We start from the raw sequence: 22,642 nt of genomic DNA on the forward strand, positions 1-22,642 counted from the left end.
CTTGATGTTTTTAACTTTGCAGTTAGGCATCAGTGGGTGGAAATATGAGATTTTTCTTTTCCCCACAAAAACATTTTTCCCAACATTTTCCCCCTTCTCATTTAATATATTAATTTCCTGTGACATTACACTATACATTACTTCCAAAAAGTTAGTTTGATTTCAGACTTTTCAAACATTTTTGAAAGAAATGCCTATTTCTTGTGGCCAGATCTTCTACAATTCACCCTATGATAATTTTTCAACAAAATGCCTACAACGATACTCAAACCGAGTGAAATAAATCTGTATTTGTCTGAAGGCACGAAACAGAGTTCCAATATACAATTTTAATGTTGACATTTTCTGTAGATTTTTATGGGCAAAAAATGATGGACGCCATATTCAGACAGTGGGTAAGGACATAATTTGAAGATGTAAATATTTTCTCTATTCTTCTTCCTATTCTTGCTCAGACAGGGACGATATATTCCGAACCTGTGCAGAAACCCTGAGTCTCACTTAGATAATTGTAATAAATTTAGCGAAAGAAAAAAAACTAATTTATTGATGGCGGTTTTATCAGCATGAACAGTAGAAAATGTCACATAAAAACATATTGTTAAGAAATTTGGAGTTTAATCCCTTTTATAAGAATACAATGAAGAAGGAAGAGCACATTTCTCTATAATTGTAGTGCAGACACCATAAAAACAGCTTGCCAGAGGTAAATATAGAACTTTAGACTAAGCCTAATCAACACCCCCATTACCATGCACGCAACAAAAATATCATTATCCACACAAATGACTTGATTACAGGGTGAATCCTGATGCAAATGTTAGCATGTCACCGTGGATCCCTTCCTCTCCTCGAGTATGTTACTCGCTCAGAGTGCAAATGGAAAACACTTTGGACTAATTTCTTTTCTGCAAACAATGCTACTAAAAGGCGTTCGGACAGACTACGACGGTTTTATTTCCGACATTAATAGCTTAATGCTAAAAAGAATAGCTCTAAATAAAATTAGAAAAGTGCCAGCTAGCAAATGGAGTGGATGACTTCAGCCCCGCTATTAGAAACCAACCATCAATCTCTGTCCAAACTGTTCCATAGACAAAGTCCCTGTTTACTATTCTGGTCAGCATCGACTGCTGGGCCTCGGCAGCCTGTTGTATTATGTGTCATGGTGGGGAATCAAGACATTTCATGCAGTGGCAGATGCTTTATTCAGTGGCACCTCTGCAGCTTTTTGCGGACGGAAACATCAGAAATAGCAGTCCAACACAGTCTGCTAGCACGAGGAAGTGGCCGGCGGATCAATAGAAAGATGATCACGTGAGCAAGGCAAGCATATCACAAAGGAAAGATGCTGAGGCTAGGCCTGTCTGAAGCCCCCTCCACCACCGCTGCCACCTCGTCATAACTGCTCAGATCTGTCAGTGGGTGGGGGAATGAATACCAAGCATGAATAATAGATTATCACCGATATTTTTAGGTGTGCCGAGGCCCCCACGATCTTGCAGCTCATCTCTGGATTCTTCATTTTACTTATTTATGGACGCATCTTGTGTGAGAGACAAGAGTATTACTCAACCTTCCATGCCTCTAACTCTGTCCGGGGACGTACTGCAAAATGCTGAGTGCTTCTTGAGAGCCAGAAAAATGTCAATGAGAGGAAATGTCAGAGCGCTTCCGCTGAAGTAACAGCTGATGTTGTCGCAATGCATTAAAAAATAAGACCAAAAAAAGACGCATTTTATGTTTTGAAGCATTGGGTTGAAGAAGAACTTCTTCACATTTTGTTATACTTTAACCACAATGACCACATACCTTTCCACTGAAGAGAAAATTTCACAATTTGAACTTTTTCGTACAGTTTGTGTAAGTTAGGGACCATAAGGGAATAGCAAATAGGAGAAATATACAAATACTTGAGATCCCTTCTAAAGATGCTTTTTACTGCCTATTTTAATAGTTCAAACATCAGATAAATCTTAATAGGCATAAATTCACACAGTGGAAACCACCATATCACTAATGCAAAGGTTAATATCTATAGTCTTCCTTATTTATGCTCTTAGGGCAACAGCCAATTGACTGCTTTGCAAACGCCAGCCAATAGTATGCCAAGTAGCATTACGCTAAGTATTTTAGCTTCTCATTTCTTCTGAATATTTTGCAACGCACTACAAAAAAAAATCCGGGAATGGATTTTCCATGTATACTGAACCTCAAATAGGTGGGTGTCATATTTCTTTAACCTCCTCTATCCATTACACCCCTAAAGAGTCCTGTATTTTAGGTTGCAAAAAATATATCTCAATCTTTGAATTCCTCATGGAGCTCTGTTAAAAAAAACATTATCTGCAAAAAAAAAATCATTAAACTAAAAAATCTACCTCAACATGGCTATCCAACTAAACTCTCTGAGATAAACAGAGTTCCATAGGCCATTTCACATGACTGAACTTCATGGAAGAGTGACCAGAAGAAACCCACCGTTGGAAAAAAAAAAAAAAAGCATAGAGAAACTCTGTTTGCGGTTTGGCAAACAACACACCTGTGTAAGAAGGTCCTCTTGTCAGCTGTGACCAAAGCTGAACATTTTGGCCAACAGGCAAAAGCTATTTCTGGCAGAAAAGTTACTTAAACTTGCCCACCATGAACCTTGTGGTCGCAGTATCATGCTTTTCTTCCGAGGGGAAAGAAAAGCAGGTTGAAGTTGATAGGAAGATGGATTGAGGTAAAACACAATCCATGGAGGAAAACATGTTAGAGGTTGCCGAAGACTTAAAAAAGAGGCAGAGGTTCATCCTCCAGGAGGACCATACTGTGAAGCACGGCGGTGGCATGATGAGCCAAAGCTTTTATATTTCAAGCGTTTCTCTAAGTGAATACTCTTGGTTATAAAGATGTTTAAAGCCCATGGTGTTGCCTACCACCAAAAGATGTAAGAATATTACCAGCAAGAAAACAACAAAGAATAAAATAGCTTTTCTTCACATAAAACATTTAAGTGTTTACACTCTTATCTTATTCTTTTCTGAGTGTATGTTAAATCTCATCTTTGTCTTCTACATTAGTATAATATACAAAGATGAGAGTGATACATAATAAAGTAGTATGGAAATGAGCAACCCTGTCACGCATGTGATAAAAGATGAAAAGAAAAGGAGACACTAGAAAACATCGAAGCAATCTTATGGGATTCTGACTGCTATCCTGCCTGATTTAAAAGGTTCTCAAATTTGACGACTGGGGTGTCATGAGCTCTGCCTGTGGGAGTGAGCCACAGATGGATTACAGTAGAAGTAATAACAATACATGAATATGAGATGCCTTTCTTGCTGAGGGAACGCTGCCTCCTTTTTTTGCCACATTCTATGTTTGTCCGTCATCATTTGTCCATCATCCTTGCAGCAATGCATGCCAACACTCTTTGCCAATTTGAGCCCCAACTGAATGCAGCTGCTTCCCCATATATGTGAATTAATTTTCCTTTTTTTTTTTTTTAAACAAAAATAAAATTGCTTCAATAGCTGTTTTAAAAAAATGCAATTATTGTTTTAGGATTTATGAATCTGTTCAAGAGCGTGTCACTGCAGCAAAATGTGGTGCTAGATAACAGTTTATCCAGGTCATAACATTGCAAATGTGTAAATCTGTTCCTGCTTGTTGCTGCTTTACTGATTTGAAAAGCAATCCAGCTTAGAATGGAAGAGAACCTATTGTATCACACATTTTTTTAGTCAATTTTAAATTGAATGCAAATAGGCTTAAATCATAATGCGTTATACTTAGCGAGGCACTAAATAAACATGAGCTGCTGTAGTAGCTGGAATTCGCAGAACTCTACTAATGCAACAAAAATGTATATGATGTATAAGACAAATAGCTCTATGAATTTAAAAAAAAAAGCCTTTTAAGCTTGGGTGTTATCCGTTGAGAGTACATCGTCACTCACTTTCCGTCGAAGGGGTTAGCTCCAGGGATGGTGTGTGTACTGTCCCTGCCCACCAGGAAGCTCACTCGGTCGTAGAAAGTCTGCAGGTTGCTCTGTGCAGAGGACATCTGCGTCTCCTGGATGATGTCCAGGGGGTCGGGCGAGCCCACGCATAAAGAGGTGGTGTGACAGGTTGCCTGAAGACAGCAGTCTGGATCCATGCAATCCACCAGGCCATCTGAGAAGGTTAAACAAGTCACAAGCAAACAGATTCACAAAAAAAGAAGTGTGGCTCACACCTGGTAAATGCAGAAAAGCGTACACACACTGAATAAAATATACTATTTCATAGCATATTCTAATGAATAAAATATGCTCTTTTATTCAGTGGGTAACACTGAGTACTAATATAAAGCTAAGTACTATACTTATGCTGGAGTTTAGGAGTAGAGACGTATTGATAAGTCAGCTCCAGACAAAAATTGTGGACAAATTTCAGCTTCAGCAACTCAAAGAAAAAATGAGCTCCTCTGTTAGCCACCTAGCAGAGGTTTGCCCAGCACATGGCCAGAGTTATGGATGGAGCTAAATACAGAGCATTCCTGGAGTTAAACCTTTTAGAGGCGGCAAAAGTGAGACGGTAATGTTAAATGTTTTCAAAGTTACAATAAATGTAAATAGATCCACTATTACCACATTAGCAGAAGTGTGCCCATCCCTGGTAGTTAGGTGTATCAAAACAGCATTGCACATTCCACAGAAGTGGAAGCAATGTTAAAAACTTTTGCAAAAGAACATAATATGCAGAAGATACATTTCCCTCTCAGTACGTTAGATAACATTACTAAAAATGAGTGTTTCTATGTAATGCACTTTACTTTGCTAAAGTGGGTCATTAGCGTCTCCTAACCATTGCTTTCAGGGGCATATCTGGCCAGATGGGGTGATAAAAATAAACTGTGCTGTCAGGAGTCAGTCAAATCCCAGGCAGTACCCTGCTTTTGCTGTTGAGAGCTGTGTGGTCCCTTTTAAGTGATGGGAAGACAAACAACCCCCTGTATAAATAAGGGAGGCTAGTGCACAGCTCAGGCTGAAGAATCGGGTCTGGAATAAAGAAAGTCACATCTCCCACTTAGAGTAGAGATTGGTGCAACATCCCTGGCTGGTTGGGTGTGTGTGTGGGACTGTTTCTGCCTCTGCTCGGGGTTATTTAGAGGGAAAAGGACTTCCCTGCAGAGATAGAAAATGTTCAAAATCTTAGAGGTTGAATTTATTAATACTTCCAATCAGGACAATTCTATTTTATTTGCATGTAAAGATTGCACCGGATGTGTGCATGTGGCTTTCATCTGCTGTATAGAAATGCATTTCGTTTAGAGAAAAAGACATCCAAAGGATTTTACTTAGAGCCAGACCATACACAATAAAATCCCTGCATTATATCCACCTGTTATGGTTCTAAATGGCTAGTTAGGTTCAGAAGAGAAGCATTTTTGTACCTTTTCTAAGCACTGATTTAGCTTGAATTGAGCAGTTAATGCTAATTCTAAGTTAGTATTGCAGTTTTAGGGCTTGTTTTTTTTCTCAGCTCTGCAGTTTTTCTGCTTCAGTATGTATGTATTTTATGATCAGTGTGTAATATTTACATTTTCTTTTGATTTTCACTTTTTTTCTTTCCTTTCTTCCAGTTAAAAGCAAGCTGGCTCCTGGGATTCAAGGCAGTGAAATCGGTACAGCATCTCAAAGACAATTTCAACTGCTGTTGGCTCTATATAAATAAAATTGGAATGGCCTACATAAAAGGTATAACAGAGCATGGAAAGCTTAAAGCAAGTACAGAATATTTCTCAAGCCCATAGGGGGTGAATTTTATTGTCAAATCGTGTCTGGTTCAGAGTCCGTGTTGGTGTCTGGTCAGTGTCAGAAGGCATTTGTGATTTTACCTCCATCGTTGTCCTTGACATCACTGCAGGCGGTTTCCATAGAGGTGTCACAGCCGGTGCCCCTCCAGCCCAGCTGGCACACACAGTACCAGCCGTTGTTACCCAGAGTGCACCTGCCATTTCCGTTGCACAAACCAGGACAACCCTCTATGAAAAATAGATGAAGACAAAGACCAACGGTCACAACTGAGTCTCAAACAAAGAAAAATTAATGAACAACAAATAATACAGAACATCATTTGTGCACCAAAATTGCTTTACAAAAAAACTGGCTTGCTGCTCGTACTTTCAGCAGCAATAACCTAATGTTATGTGAAATTTTAAATGGATGAGAGCAGCTCTAATGACCCTCAGCTAAACTTGATTAATTTGATACACCTTTCGTAAAGCTTTCCAATATCCCTTTGAAGTAGAATCAGATAAGAGGGATCTTATTAATCAATATTCACTTATTACTACAGCATATTAGCCAGAATGTATGGTGCGTTAGCTGTGCAACAAAAGCAGTGGAGTTTATACTGCCCAATTTGAAATAATTTAATAGGTACTTTTGGATTTCAAGTTTTTTTTTCTATTAAGATTTGCAAAAATATCCACATGCCTTCAACTTTTTCACATTACAGCCACAAACTTCAATGTGTTTCTTTAGGAATTTCATGTGACAGACCCACACAAGGTAGTGAATGATTGTGAAATGCAAGGAAAATTACATAGTAATTCTTGACGTTTTCACATGAATTTGCATTCAGGCCCCTTTCAGTTAATACTTTGTAGATCTACGTTATGCTACACTTAAAGCCGCATGTCTTTTAGAATATACCTCTTCCAGCTTTCCACATCCAGAGGCTGAAACCGGTGCCTACTCTTCTTTGTTAAAAACATCAAGTTCAGTCAGACTGGATGACGAGTGTCTATATCTATATCGCTTTTCAAGTCTTGCAACAGATTTTAAATTGGAGTTAAATCTGGGTTTGACTGGGTCATTCTAACACACAAATTTGTTTTGATCTAAGCTTTTTTATTGTAGCCCTTGGCAGGAAAGTAAATCTCCACTATTACGTGTTTTGCTACCTCTAAAATGTTTTCTGCCAGAATTGCCTGTATTTAGCTCCATCAATAACTCTATCCTAGTAGTGGGCACATGCACTTACAGTGAAGCAAATTTTTCATTTAGCGCTTTAGCTTTTCTGGTAACTTTAAAACACGTAGCACATTTAGCATCTTCTAAATTATCCTTCAAGTAGTTAAGGCGGTTATATTCATGCTCTTATTTTGAAGTTGAAGATTATTTAGGCAGTAATTCCGATTCCTGTTCTCACAATCTCCGGCATGATGGAGATCATCATTTGCTGCATCATGGTGAAGCAAATGATGTTTATTCTGTACCCAGAATGCACTGCAGTTTAAAATTTACTGATGTCCTGCATGCTTTCTGACCGAAGCCCTACAATTAGGGCAAAATCGGAAACAGTTAGCAATATCGTCTCTCAACAAATATAAAACTGAAACCATCACTGACAGGTCTGTTCCAAAGAATCACTTGATGAAGCGCAGCTTTGCACGCAGCTGTGTAATACATAACGTGCAATAGACACACGAGTAGCATCAACATGATTGAATTTGTCACTTTAGCATTAGCTTTTGCTAAAGACCATGTTGGTAACTTTTAGTTAGTGGTGTCCACTTCTGTTCTATCCTTTTCCATCTGCTATAGTATGTTTCTTCTCTCTATTGGTGCATAACATGAAATTAATTTAAAAAAACAACAAAGGTTTGTTTGTAACGTGACAAAATCTGAAGATTTCCAGGAATAAAGTAAAAATGGAAAGTAAATGCAGTAGTTTAAAAAGTGGTCTAAATTATTGTCAGAGAAATGGGTTTTTAACTATCAGTAATATCCCCTCAAATCGAGAGACCATGATATCCCTTTAGGAGAAGTTCAAAGCTAAACAAAATGGGTTTTATATAAATTGGAAAAGGTTGTGCTTGGTTGCTTTGAGCAGAGGTCGCCTAGCTGTATTTCTGGGAGCTGAGCCCCAGGGGATCTGAGGCAGGCTGGAGTAGAGAGACAGGTGAAAGATTTCATTGTTTCCTGCCGGATAGGTCTTCACAAGGGCACAGATCAGACGATTATGATGCCAATTGTTCTACCCTGTTTGACATTTATCTGATACATTATGATATTTATCCCCTCGCTGAGGCAGAGGGTAAAATCTAAAGATATCAAACGCACAGCTCTGTCATAGATTGTGGTGTTAGAAGGATGTCTTGATAGAGAGAATGCTAAGCTGACCCATTTTATCATCTATCTCTCTTGTGCAGCTTGCTTTTACGTCAGACAGAGAGAGAATTGGAATGGAGAATAGAAAAGGAAGGAAACAGGTTAGGCAGGTGTACTTATAAGGTAATAATTGTAAAGGAGGAAAGGCTGATTGATGGATGAATCAGGGCTGCAATTATATTGTGACATACTGTAATTCACAATGTAGCCACAGTGTACAGAATATATAATGTTAGTTAGAATAGAGTAAAGAGCCACAAAATGTAATTCATCCCAAATTCCTTGAGCAAAACTGTCTGCCTCCATTTATTAACATTTTTCACACAATTTAATTTTAGAAGTTAAAAGTGACTTAGTATCCTTTGTAGTGATTTCCAACCCAAGCTAAAGAAGTCTTATAATATATCTACTTTTTATAGCTGCAGCATAATCTCATACTGAAATATTTAGAAAAAGCAATTCTGTAATTTGAGTCGATATACTCAGGACACTCCTACGCTTTGGAAATAACAGTTTTCAATGAAATCTCTCGTGCTACAACTAAAGGGACCTCTAGCAATTTCTCTAAAATAATTCTAAATGAAGCATTTATTCAATATGCACTTTGCATTTCAGAGACTGGAACCTACCGATTTTCAGCTTGATCTTTTCCTGTTAGGTTGTTTTGGATGCCATTTCTGGGTAAAGATGCCTACTAATTAGCAATTTTCAAATTCAATTACGTGTTTTAAATTAGGTAATATGAATCGGAGTTGTGAAAGCAAACACTGTTTTTTCCAGCATATATCTGTTCATACAGGCTGTCGGACAACGTTCAGGCTGTTGGACAACATTTTAGAATATCAATATTGTAATCATTTCGTCTTAAAATAGTAATAAAATCGTGTTTTACTGCAAGGGCTCTCTTACACACACAGTGTAACATCAGCTCTGACACTAAAGTAAAAAATTAATGATCACTCACAGCATGAATGTTGCAAAAATATATTAAATTATTTATTTCAGTCAAAATTGGTCAAACTTTACAGAAACACTAATTGATCAATAATCTAACATTTCCTACTTATTTGCGGCATAAACATCAGCTAACACAGGCCCATTTCTATTAGTTACTACTAGGTTTTCCCATATCTTCAAAAAAAAAAGTTTAAAATTATGTTGTTTAAAACTGCTAGAAATGTGACAATTTGTATAGTGTGAGATTTTGCTCTTGCAATTTAAGAATAATTGAATAGCTTTTACATGTCTTCACCATACATAGCTCTTCTGCTCACCGCTTCAAGAGATTACAAGCTGAAATTGTTTATTACTGTTGTAACTTCAATTTCTACAAATGATATAGAGAATTTATCATCAATAACAAAGGGAAAACTGAAATGATATTCTAGAAAACTGCAACCAAATTTAATGGACTGTTCGAAATGGCTTGCTGTTGGCATTGGCTGTCCATTTATTGAGCAAATGGACAAAAACAACTCTGGTTAAGCCAGTGGAGCTGGACGATTAAGGAGCTCAGAATGTTTGTTATACGGATAAATAAAGCTTCACTCTCTTTTGGCTTGGTTTCAACTTAACTGGCAGAATATTTCAGAGAGAAGCCCCTGCAGAGCCCTGCCCGAGCCCGTCTGAAACAGCTCCAGACATGAGGATGCAAACGTTCGAAGAGCCCCTCTGGCAGCTGCTCTGATGCCAGGTGGTCTATAACCAAGTACGCAGGGAGGCTGAGAGAGGGGTGCCGGTGGCAGACAGCAAGGGGTGAAGCAAAGCCTCCATTCTCGTTCTGCCTAGAACCATAAAGTCTTTTAATTAAAGAGGCTGCAGCCTCAGCACCTATCAGGCTTTGCGCAGCACTGTAAGCTCATCTATAATGCAAGGCACAGGTTATGAATCCCCTCTCCCAACATCCCCCTACTGAGAAGGCTAAAATGCACAAACCAAACATTTTATGTATAGAAAGCAGCTCAGCTTGAATTGGGTGTGAAGGTGCCAAGTGGAGATTACTATGGAATGCTATGTTGAAAATATGATGAGACGAGAAGAAGATTTTTACTGGTGCATCTCAGTAAGTTAGAATATTATCAGGGAAGTTAATTGATTTAAGATATTCAGTTCCAAAAGTGTAAAATGTGTAAGATTCATCAAACAATGTGATACATTTTTAAGCATATATTTCTGTTAGTGTTGATGATTTTGGCTTACATTGATCAACGTGTGACTGGTGATATGCTTCCTGGTAGGATGCCGTACTGAGTCTAGACTTGAGAAAACACTATCGGATAACATAACTCTCTAAATCAGCCCCTCCGGGATGCAATAAAACAATTTTTCTTTTGAGATTGTTGTGGCCTAAAATTACTGATTTTGCTCACCTTTGTTGTAAAGGGTGCGGTCAAAGTTCCTAATGTTTTTCAGTTTTATTTTTGCCATAACATCAACTTACAAAAAAGTTTAAGTTGCTGCACATAATCCTCCCAAAAATGCAAAAACAGGATTTTAACTTGAACTGTATACACTGTATAAGCAAATCCTACAAAACATCTCAGAATGGTTTTTGAAAATGCAGTTAAAAAAATAAACTTTGTGAAACAGAAAGCTAAATTAGAAGGGGGCAAAGAGGATTTATCAAAAATCAGCTGAGAGCAGCGATTGGTCAGAAATGAATTATATACAAAAATTTTAAGGTCAAAAGTTGCAGTGATTAGTGAAAATTGCAAGTCTGTGCAAAATTTGTGAATAATGAGCGAATTTGCATTAATAGTTATGATGGAACTTCCTAGAGGGACTGCTAAATTCCTTACCAATTATGGAAATTTGCTCCTGAACCACCAAGAAGAATACTGCAGACAGATCCATGACCTGGATCTGTCTGTGGTTGACCTTTTGTGAAACTTTGCTAAACTCTTAAGTTGCTTATTCCAATTTTTCAATCACAACCTTTCCTGGGCTGCTCCCATTCAGGTCTGGGTTCAGCCTCTGGTGAAAGTGCAGGTGTTCTTGCACCTTGCCATTTCTTCACAACTAATCACAGGAAGGTGGATAGACACATCGGGGTGTTGTTTCCGTTAATGCTAAGTATAAGCAATGCCCTGGATTTATTGGCCCACCCTGCACTCTAACTACAGCCCCACTTTTAGATCGAGATCCCGGATACAAGGAGCTCAGATGAGCTTCCTCTTTGGTGTGGCTGGGGTTAGCCTTTAAGACAGGGGGAGGAGTTTCCTCACCCGGGGGGAAATCCAAGTATGACTGCTCCTTATTCACACCTTCCCTAGAAAGACCTGAACAGTGGCGAAGAGAGAGAGGTTTGTTTTTTCTTCCTGGACCTGTTATCCTCGTGACCCAATCTCAGAAAAGGGGAAAGTAAAGGGATGCCTGCATGGATTGACATTTTCCTTCCAATAACTTTATATTAAAATGCTTTGACACCATACAATGCTCTGTTTTTTTGAAACCTGATGACTTTTTGTCGATTACACCCCTTCTGGAGGGTTGAATCGACTCTCAAGATAGCTGTCTTTTACATAATTGTGAAGGCTAAACTATAACCATAACATTAAAATCTTGTATTAATGGTTTTTTATTCATCTAATGTAATATTGAACATTTTTGAAAAACTTAATTTAAAAAATAAATTATTTGCAAGCCATAATCATCAAAATGAACATAGAGAAACTTTTGGGACACAATATTGTGTAATGAATCTATTTAAGTTTCAAATTATTGACTAAACTAATAAATTCTAATTTATTGAAATGCATCCGTAGAATGAGAAGCACAGTGTTTTGGATGGGAATGGACCATGGTGTGTGTCGGCATGTGTTTGAGTGTGTTTCACGGCTTATTAATGCTGACCGGCGTTACAATGAGTCGAGCGCAGAAAAGATTGAAGGAGGAATGCCATACCTTTCACTACCTTATCCAGATAGTGAGCTTGAGAGATAAAAGACAGGACATAAGGGAGGTTTGAACAGTGGCACTTCCATGACAAGACAGCAGGGCAATGTGTTAGTATACGTTACAAAACGCAGTAAAAAAAACAGCCACAAAGCATTTACAGCATGCATTACAAGCAAGACATCGAGAACAATCCCACACAGGAGAGGGATGGAGACAGAAGGAAGACAGGGGGAGATTGTGGGACGCAAAGGAAGATTGCAGTCACCAAAATGAAATCTTCAGGAAAAAAAATGTCTGTTTCTTTTTATTAAATGATGGAAACAACTAAATAGCCCAGGGGAGCATTTTGAAAACTCTGGCACTGACGTGCATATTGCAGGCTTCAGCAGTATTATGCAGGACAGAGGTCACAAAAAGCTCTTTTAATCATTGTCTGCGGACGATGCAAGTGGCCTCGTCAGGAATGAGACCAGATCAGACCTGTAGGGAGCCTGGGACCAACACATGGGGCCCTCTGTGATGGAAATTGATTTAAATTGAGATCTTAATGTATGACACAGAGAAATCTTCTTGTTGAATCTGGATCTCAATATGGCCTTTATAAAAGAGCCATCAATAATGTACGGGCCAGCATATAAAACATTCACAAACTGAGCCGAAGCTCTGTTCTCAGGCAGCGCTGCCTCGAGACCAATGAGAATACTGAGAGAAAAATCTGCTTTTTCTTTTATGAACTTTTATTTCTGGTTTCCCTTTGACTCAAACATGTAGGGAATCACTGAGGCGGCTAAGAAAAGAGATCACCATTGTGCTTTCAGTTTTTTGTATCAGCTGTAAAAAAAATTAAACCATGATGTGTCGAAGCAACCACCAAAAAATGCCCTTGTCTTTTACTTTTGCTTTTAAAACATAACATTACCAATGTGGCTAATGAACTGATTTCCTGGCATATCATTACTGGTGTGTTTTAACTTGCTGGTTTTTAAGCTAGTAGGTATAAGTAAAGCTTATATTTCTTTGATTCCAAAAGGTATTAAGTGGTTTGTCTGAGATATACTAAAACAAAGAAAGAGGAGTAAGAAGAAATGAGTGAATTTGAACATGAAAACACAGAACACCAGCAGGCACCAAGGCTGGTTTATTGGTTATTTCACATTTTTCATTAAGAGTTCATGAAGATGGTACCCTTACGTTAAGCTAAAAAAAAAGAAAAAAAAAAAAGTCAAAACTCATAACTGATGATACTACCTACAAATATAATGTGTGCCACAAAATCTCACAATTTGTTAGCTTGTGTGGGTTACCAGGAAAATTTTATCCTTTTTTAATTAGTTAATGCACCATACCTACATGCTACAATATTTCAACAAAAACACTTTTCAGTGTGTATGTGTGAATTTTGGAATATCGCAAAAAAAATTTCAAAAAGGAAATGCATATCAGCTGTGTTTCCCTCGACTGGTTTGGACTGAATCAACCAGACTATGGAAAGCATAATTTTGTCAGATGTTGATGCTGCACATTAATAAACAGGAAGCAGAAGTTGCAAACTAGCATGAACCACTCATCTCAGAAAAATTGATTTTCAGGAATGTGTTATCTATCGGCCAAGTTGTAATTGTTCAGTCATGTCAACATTGATAATGTGACATGCTGTCCTGACACGCAGAGAGAGAAATGCAATTCTAAAGCAGCAGGAACAGCTGATGAGTCATGTGAGGTAAATGTTCGCTACGTCAGAACTTAGTTGACAATGTGTTCCCATTTCCACTTTAACTCTTTTTCAGAAAAAAAACACCTCAAGGAAGTATAAAAACATTTTTGAAAAGTTATTTCAAAGTGCCACATCAAGCTTGTTGATGTCCAGCATCTTTGAACTATGAACTTGATAAAAAAAAAAAAAAAAAAGAAGAAGCCATTGATAGTTTCTAGATAATCAAATTTCTTTTTAGGGTTACATTATGGTTTCCAAAAGAGCTTTTGACATTCAATCAAGGTCTTAAAAAAATGTAGCTTCTGCCAGTTTTTAGTGCAAGAGAGCAACAGTATTAGTTGCTCTCTTGTATAAACAGTATAAACAGAGAGCTGAAAGCAGGTGGTTGACCGGCTTACAATGACTCACACGTCAGCATTTGAAAATAATAGTAAATGGAAAGGGAGCAAAGAAAGAGATGAGGATAAGGATGAGCAAAATGAAAAGACACCTTAGCACATTCCCACATTAAAATGCATGAAGGCAAGCCTCAGATCCTTGAGTAAACCTGTTCATGCTTTACTGAGTTGCACAAATTCAATTAAGCATGCTTTCCCGTTCTTTCTCCGACTGGATACTTCCTCTCAGACCCGACGCTTACACACAGAGGCAGAGTGGTAGTCTGCACGCCTTTGTTGGTATCCCTCCTCCTTCACTGCATCCTGACCAAACAGACATATACATCGAAACTGCCCCCCCCCCTTAACAAAACCCCAGCCTCCTCTCTTCCTACCAATGGTGCAGTGTTCTCCGTTCCAACCAGGACTGCATTCACATTTGCCGTCCTTGCATGTGCCGTGCTCGTTGCAGCGCGGGTGACACGCCCTCTGGTCACACCCGGCGCCCATCCAGCCGTCGTCACAGCGACAGGTGCCTGAAACACAAACGCCGTGGCCTCCACAGTCGGCTGCACAAATCTCTGTGGGAGACAGGGACACAGAGGAAGACAAAAAAGACCGACAGAGAGAAAGAAAGGAGGGGTGGGGGTAGGAAATGGGAAGACAGGGCGGTGATGGGACAAGGCAGAGGTGGAGAGAAAAAGACAAATCCAGAAGTTATTGTCAAAGAAAGGCGGCCACGCTCCACTACCTTGTCTGATGGCAGCTGAAAAGAAATTCCTGCACCTCATAGGGACAATCCTTTTTTGACAATACAAATCTAATAAGTCCATTACCGAGAGGAGACAAGATTTGTGTGGCCTTAGCAGACTTATTCTTCCTCACTTCTTCTGTTCTTTATGTTTTCTCCTTATTTGAACCACAAAATGGCTAAAGAATAAAAACAAACTACACAGATGGAATTTTTTAAAAAAGCCTACAAATTTAACAGTCCATTAATTCAGATAAAACTCAAACATTATTCACTTTAAAACAGTGCACAGTTAAAGGCTTTGCCACCGGTTTGGCCGTGGGCTGAAGCAGACGGTAGAAAGCGGAGTCCATGGACATTTTCTGAAAGGTTTTTATCCAATTTATTTTTGCATTATCTTGGGTAAGCTGATGTAAATAGCAAACTTTTTGCAATAATTGTCAAAAGGTCAATTATAAGTTTAGTTTTGCTATACAGGTATGAGCATTTTATATTAAATAGAGAACTCTGTGTACTTTCTGTATTTTTATCTTATCAACTCCAATTTAAAATATATTTTTCAAAAGCAGCCTGTTGTTTTTCATTATTCTCTGGTGTTGAAATTTCCTTTTCTGTGTTCCACAACAGGAAAACATTTTTTTGTGCTGCAAATCTAACAATTCGCATTTAATTAATGGAATGAAATATAATCAAAATTTGTTTCACAAAAACTGAAAACATATTGCTGCCACATTTTCACACTCAAATTATCTTGAAAATCCAAGTTACATGTGTTGATATAAAAAAAAAAGCATTTAATGTTATAACTTTTTGTGCTTCCCCCCTCCCCCCAAAAATAAGACTTTAGTTACTAAAACTACAAAATAAGGGGTCAACCTTTCTGAATGAGTAGTAAACTCAATAAAGGTATTCATAAAGAGACTTGGAAAAAATATGTTGATCTCTATCTAAAATATTTTTGACAAATATTTCAAACAGAATTCCTTTATATCCCAAGAAATTAGGTGAAGCAATTAATTTACAAAGACAACTTATCAGAATCAATTATCAATAGATTTTTTTTATCTATACAGCAGTTAACAACAATCAGCTAAGGTGACGAAAGCACTGAATGGTAAAAGTCACATCACAGGAAAAAGAAAGCACTATGCTGATGTTGCTAGCTTTTGACACTCCAGGGCTTGAATAATCAACCCCTTTACTGACAGTTAAAACAGAGAGTAATGAAGTGTGATTTTCCACTGCAGGATTTAAAAAAGACACTTTAAAAAGGACAGGATTTAAAAAGGACACTTACGAAATGAAGTGCTACATTTGCTTTGGGTGACTTTTCATCAATTTCCACAGTTTCTGAAGCTATCCTGCAGCCAACTTCTCTTTAAAATTAAATAAATTCACTTTAGATACTAATGTTGTAGTACAATTGGAGTACTGCCAGTTTATCAAAACTGTGATAAACTTGCAGTTATTACAGTTTTGTGATAGCTGTTTATGTGTTAACATTTTTGCTTTCACTGGATGTAAAATGTATGGTTTCAAATCCAAGCAATAACATTGACTCATTGCTAATTATGTATTTTTGTCCCACGCCATTCCACATACCCCAAGAACGTGAACAGTAGTGGTCTGAGAAAAGATGTCTGCAAATTTATCAGTAGGCCCAATACAATTTGGCTACTAAGAATCAAAGAAAATATCTGGAAAACAACTTCCAGAAGGAAGAATACAGTGACCTGTAAAACCCGTGGCGCTCCACTTTCAGAGAGACTGTGGTGACTAACAAACTATTATAGTCTCTTAGAAAGGAAGCTCAAAGAAAAGTAAGCTATGCGTAGGTGATGTTAGCAAAGCTAGCTAGCTAACATTAGCAATCTGCCTCTGTACCAAAATTCTTTCTCTGCCTGTCACACATAGTGATTTAGTCAACTAGCTATACATATTAAGTTACACTGTCTGTGTAGATTATACACTGTATGCTTTAAGAAACTTTCCATTTCTTGTCACCTAGCTTGGTGCACGTGCTAATATTACCTAATATTAAAGTGGGGCGCTGTTCTTGGTCTTAACTTGGTCTCGATACACTCTGCTCTTGGTCTTACCTTTGTCTTCGGTTTCTAATTTTAGTGTTTTGCTTTGCACTTTAAAAAAAAATGTTAACATGAATACAAATCTATAGGTCCTTTCTAAAAGCACTATACATTTAGTGACATCACATAAGGCCTAAGGCAAGTGATGAATTTCTGAAGATATTGAAAGTTTGCTCAGCTTTGCCATCCACAGTAGTATTAATTTTGGCTTGTGAATCATCAGATTTAAAGTCTGAAAAAAATAAATAGACTGAGTTTCAGGTCAAACGCAACTCAAATGGACCTAAATCTATGAAAAGTCAATCATCCATGATAATATTCATAAACATCCAACTGATAACCCTGTCTTTTGTGCCTCTTGTGATGTCATCAGCCCATATACCAATAAAGTATAAAGCTTTTTCTTCAGAGATTTTTGAAAGCTTTTAATTTTGCCAAATCTTGTGGTGAAAATCCATAGTTACTTATAATGTACAATTGTTAGTGAAACAAAAGTGCTCCAGTGCTCCCGTCTTTAGTCAATATACTTTTTCCATTTTCTTTTTTAGAGCTTTTTGAGCAGAGGAGGAGGTACATTCATGAACTGCAGAAGAATGACAGAGAGCCACAGTGAAGTCTGGTCCTGCTATTGTATGGCAGCTGAAAGACCTCCCTGTCTGGGTGTGATAGAGCCCGGGACTTTACCCTCATCTCATGAACTCGAGGGAGAGCATGACAAGTATAAAGCGCAAAGAAATTAAACACTGACAGATTACTTCTGTGTCTCATTGAAATGTTAACCTCTTTATTAACTATTCTGTGGTAAAAGAGGGCTTAGTAGTATGGGCAACAATGAACAATATTATTACTGGCTTATTAGCCAAACCAATTCATGTATGACCACAGGGGACCAAACTGGAGGTAAAATCTTTTAATAAGTCAATTATAGCGTTTGCGGTGCCTATTTTGCCATTGTAACAAATTGAATCTGAGTGTTATTTTTCAGTCAAAAACCCTAACATGGAAACAGTGTGTAAAAAGCTTTCATAAAGAATCTCACCCTCCTCTGCTAATTATAGATCAGCAAAAACTCTGCAAGTCCTAATTTCATATCTGACTTCTGATGCATTAAGTATGCTAGTAGTGTCTGGATAATTGCCTCCAAAGAGCTTTGAGTACAGCCAGCGCACAAACAGAGATTACTGCATAAGCAAATAGAACATATGGGAATGATTCACTCATAAAACATTTACACCGACTTAAAAAGTTTTCACACCCTCTGAACTTTTCCCCATTAAACACATATGCACATCGTACATTTTTAAACCAGCCTACAAAGTTGTGAATTCTTTACACTATTTTTTATACTTCAGATTGTTAAGAATTATTTATGAAAATGTTAAAGAACATTCATCATTTTTAATCCTGCACAAGTATGCACTACAACTGATCTTTCACTTAAAACCTCACATTTATTTTAATATGTCAACAATTGATCATTTTGCAAGCCGACTTTCACATTCTCTGGAGATAAAATTACATTTAAAACAAGACGCTAATAAACCAAATAAACATCTAGAGATCTCATTCACACATGCTTTAAAGAAAAGAGGGGAAAAAAACAGATGCTTGCAGTTCACTGGAATGGATATTGGTCAGAAAAACCAGAGCCAACGTGATTTTCACACAAATGTTCAATTGGAACAAAAAGGGAACCTTTACAATAATAAAGATGCAATTACCACCTACAAATAAACTCTCATTATCTTTGGCAAGAGGAGCTCACACAATGAGAAACACCGCTGCTCTTATGGTAGCTGTTGCACAAAAGGATTGTGTAAACAAAGTTTCCTCTGGGTGGGAGGAAATGGTAAAAATGGCATAAAAACATACATAAAACCTCAGGCATACTTTTATTGGTAGTAACAGAATTACTACATGCTGTGTACATTTTTGGTATACAGCTCCAAAGACAGCAGAGAAAAGAAGTTTGTCATATAAAAAGTATATAGGAAGAAAGGAAATCAATTTCAAGTATTCTGAAAGCTTTCCATGTTTTCCGTCATGGTGTAAGGTAATATGCAGCTTTCTGCAGAACCCCACAGCATAGCTTACTGCTGTATTAGAGCCCAGAAAGCTCTACAATGAACAGGATAAAGGAGGATAAAAAGCCAACTCATCATCATTTACAGAGCCTTTTCTCTGCAAGGCACACCCAGACTAACTGCCCATTTCCCCCCAAATCCTTAGGATTACCTAATAGGTCATCATGTCTGCTTGGAATACAAAAGGGATTCGTGGATCAGAGAGGCTGCTGCTGTACTAAGGCTCTCATTTCAGAATGAATTATGTGAATACTAATTAAAATAGACTGAAGCTGTAAAACTGGATCTGATTATCAACACATCAGAAACCTGCTGAACCAAATATATCTGAAAGGAAACAATAACAGATTTCACAAGAAGTATTGCATTAGCATTTATTCATCAATTTACTGACTGTAGACCTAAGTGGCAGACAAATTAATGTAGATGAATCAGTTTTAGTCATCTTCTACACCATTATGTCGTCTTTACTGCCAAAAAGTCTCTTAAATTCCTTTGCTTAGGGCAGAGACTGGCCCCCAACATGGATAGAGCAATCTATCTCTTTCCAACTGAGAACATGGATTCTGACTTTGAGTCGACTCTCATTCCAACTGTGAACCACTCTGGTGCACGCTTAAATTCATGGGAAAGAGAAGCCAACAAAACCACATCGTTGTGGAAAAGCAAAGCTGAGACCCTGACACCTGATTTCGCACTGCCGTTTCTGGCTTCACAAATGGCGTCTTGGCATGCACCCTGGTGGGAAGGGGAATTATTCAGCTGGCCGTTCACATTCCCATTTCTGTAACATTCTGCATACGGCATGAGTGACACATGCCTAACAAGAAGATTGACATGGTAGACTCCGTAAACATGTTCATTTTTACCAGCCTGTATATGGCTGAATGTGAATAGTGAGTAAATATATATGGCAAAATGTCACAGTCTTCAAAAAACACCTAAAATGAACACTTATGGCCCCTTTTCACTAGACTCTATCAGCACACATTGACTTGGCTAAACTTCACTCCACACAGTTTGGGTGGTTTTTCATTACAACTGAGTTGTGGGTTGAGTCATCATATAGTTGGGTGGCCCCAAAGTTCAAAAAGTTTTTTGGCGTCTCTTACTACTGTAGGTACCTCTACAAAATGCCTTGGGAGACAAAAAATTTTAGGCTATGTTCACACAACAGCTCTTGAAGCTCAATTCTGAATCTTTGCTGAAATCAGATTTTTTTTTGTGTGTGTGGGTGTTGTGACTGCAATTAGGCTTCTGTGTGAATGGCTTATGACCCCAAAACAATCAGACAAAATGCAACAGACTGCAGACTCTTTGAAAACAATCGAATACGTTTAGCAACACATACTGTACGTAAGTGGCACAAATCGGATTCTTTTGGGGCGAACAGGTCAGAATTGGGCCGTTCAGACTGCCACAAAAAAGTCATATATGGGTTGCATACAGGCAAAAAAAAAATTCAGATGTCTTCTCCAGTCCCACAAAAAAATAAATAAAAAATGCATGCCGGAAAACCAAATTCCCATGAGCCCTCTCAGCTAAAACATGGTCCATTGTTCCATGGTTACACGTTGAAAACCACATAGCTTCTTCTTAATCTGAGGTTCAACAACCAGCAGGGATCTGCACCTGCAGTCCTCAAGGGCCGGTCCTGCAACGTTTATATGCATCTCTGCTTTAACACACCTGAAATGTGTGATGCTTTTTTGCTCTTTCAATCTGGAACAAATTTCTAGAAAACTGCAAAAGTGTTGAAACAGAGTTACTTTAAATCAAAGTTAAAAATCCTTCTGTTTAGTGTTACCTTTGATTAATATCTAGAATAGCATTAATCAAAGTCTTTATTCAAACTTTTCATCACTTTTCTTTGTTTTGCCAAAAGACTGTGATGTTTCTTGCTAGCTTTGATTTGACTTGTTGCTGAGATGTGACATACAAATAAACCTGCCCAGCCTTGATAGTTGGAACACACTTTATGGTTTTCTTTCTTAAAAATAGGAAACAATTGTCTGTTTCCCATTTTCTGTCGATGTAGCTGTTTACACTGTTGAGGTGTGTCAACCTCAACAGCTCCATAATGTCCAGCAGCTTGGGACTTTTCTGCTGATGTAAGAACAGGAGCTTTTCATTTTTATTTCAGTTGTGAGATGGAATGTTTTACCTTAAAATTTTAGTTGAAATGTACCTTTTCTTGACTACCAAGCGAGAACTCTCCTTATGGACTTAATGAACACAATGGAAACATCCTTCCAGAGCAGAGAAGAAAAAAAAAAAACAATTTTTAGCTGTGAATGTTGCAAAGTTGTGAAGATAGCAAGATCTCGAGAAACCATTAAGTTGCATCATTCCGCTGTCAGAATACCTGCTTTGCTGTGCATCTTTTCCTCCAATCGCAGCTGCCACCTAACCATGCAGAAACTAAAGTAGGAAACCGTCCGTAAAAGATGTAAATTAAGAACAGAATCAACAAAAATGTGATTGCTAGCTTTGGACTTCCAACCGATAATTGATGAGTCCTAATTTATGCCTTTACGCGAGACATTTTCTATTAAGAAAATCACCAATGCTCACATCTCTGCTGAGCCTCGCAATTAGCAAAGTTGATCTGAATCAAGCTGGGAGATAAATTTGGAAGCAAGAGTGATGGGATTTTACAGAGGAAGTGATTGGGACGTCAATTGTGCTACATGTTGTTGATGTTAGTTGTCAGTTGTGATAAATTTAGGCTCTGATGGGCAAGAGAAAAATATCACAAAAATTTAACCAGATTTGATTGCTTACTGTCAACCTCAAACTGATTATTGACGGGAATCACTGAGGCATTTGTGTGAGTTTGGAAAATACAAAATGTTTACCTCAGACAGAAAAGCCTGATAATTATTAGAAGAAACATGTAATCAGGCAGAAATGCATTTACACACAACAGTGGAGTTAATCAAAGGCTGACAGGTTTCTAAAAAAAATAAAGGTTGTTTTAATTTTTTGTTGTGATAAACTGCACAACAAACGTTTATTGGATACCTTGGTAACGATGTGTGCAAAGCAAAAATATTTATAAAATTAGCAAATTAACAAAATCTTTGGAGCCAAATTTCAGAACACGGAGAGAAGAATCTCAGCACCATCTGTCTAAACTTTCTTCTCTGTAGCTTCAGGTTTCCTTTACGATTTAGCTGGTCGTGAAAAGAGGTCTAATTTTGTGTCTGATGAATTATTTATGTGTTGATCTGGACACATGTTTTGGGTCATTGTCCTGTTTAAAGATTAAGTGTTGACCCATTTTCAGTACTCTGGTCAAGGCAACCAGATTTTCATTTAAAATCTCTCTCTTTTTTTTAAAGGGTTTTGACTCTAACAAAGTTCTTTGGCCTTTGGGCGACAGACATGCCCAAAACATAACAGATCCTCTACCCTACCTAACAATGGGCGTGAGATGCCTTTCCACATATTCACAATTTGTTTCATACCAGAAAAAAGTCAATCTTAGTTTCGTCTGATCAAAGCACACATTTCAAGTTGAACTTCCAGCTGAAGTTAGCAAATAACTATTGATGCTGAAAAATATAAACACTATTAATTC

The 22,642-nt window shown here is 37.8% G+C and overlaps 1 protein-coding gene across 1 annotated transcript in view; it reads right to left on the reverse strand.

Annotated features, from left to right (window-relative positions):
• The window catches only part of tenm4 (teneurin transmembrane protein 4), a 222,679-nt gene that overhangs the window by 63,557 nt on the left and 136,480 nt on the right, over positions 1-22,642 (reverse strand). Inside the window, 3 exon segments of the mRNA XM_032545202.1 lie at positions 3,947-4,163; positions 5,869-6,015; positions 14,533-14,718. Of these exon segments, the coding sequence (XP_032401093.1) occupies positions 3,947-4,163; positions 5,869-6,015; positions 14,533-14,718 (550 nt within the window).

Source organism: Xiphophorus hellerii, chromosome 18 (assembly GCF_003331165.1).
Source record: "Xiphophorus hellerii strain 12219 chromosome 18, Xiphophorus_hellerii-4.1, whole genome shotgun sequence".
Taxonomy (NCBI): Eukaryota; Metazoa; Chordata; class Actinopteri; order Cyprinodontiformes; family Poeciliidae; genus Xiphophorus; species Xiphophorus hellerii.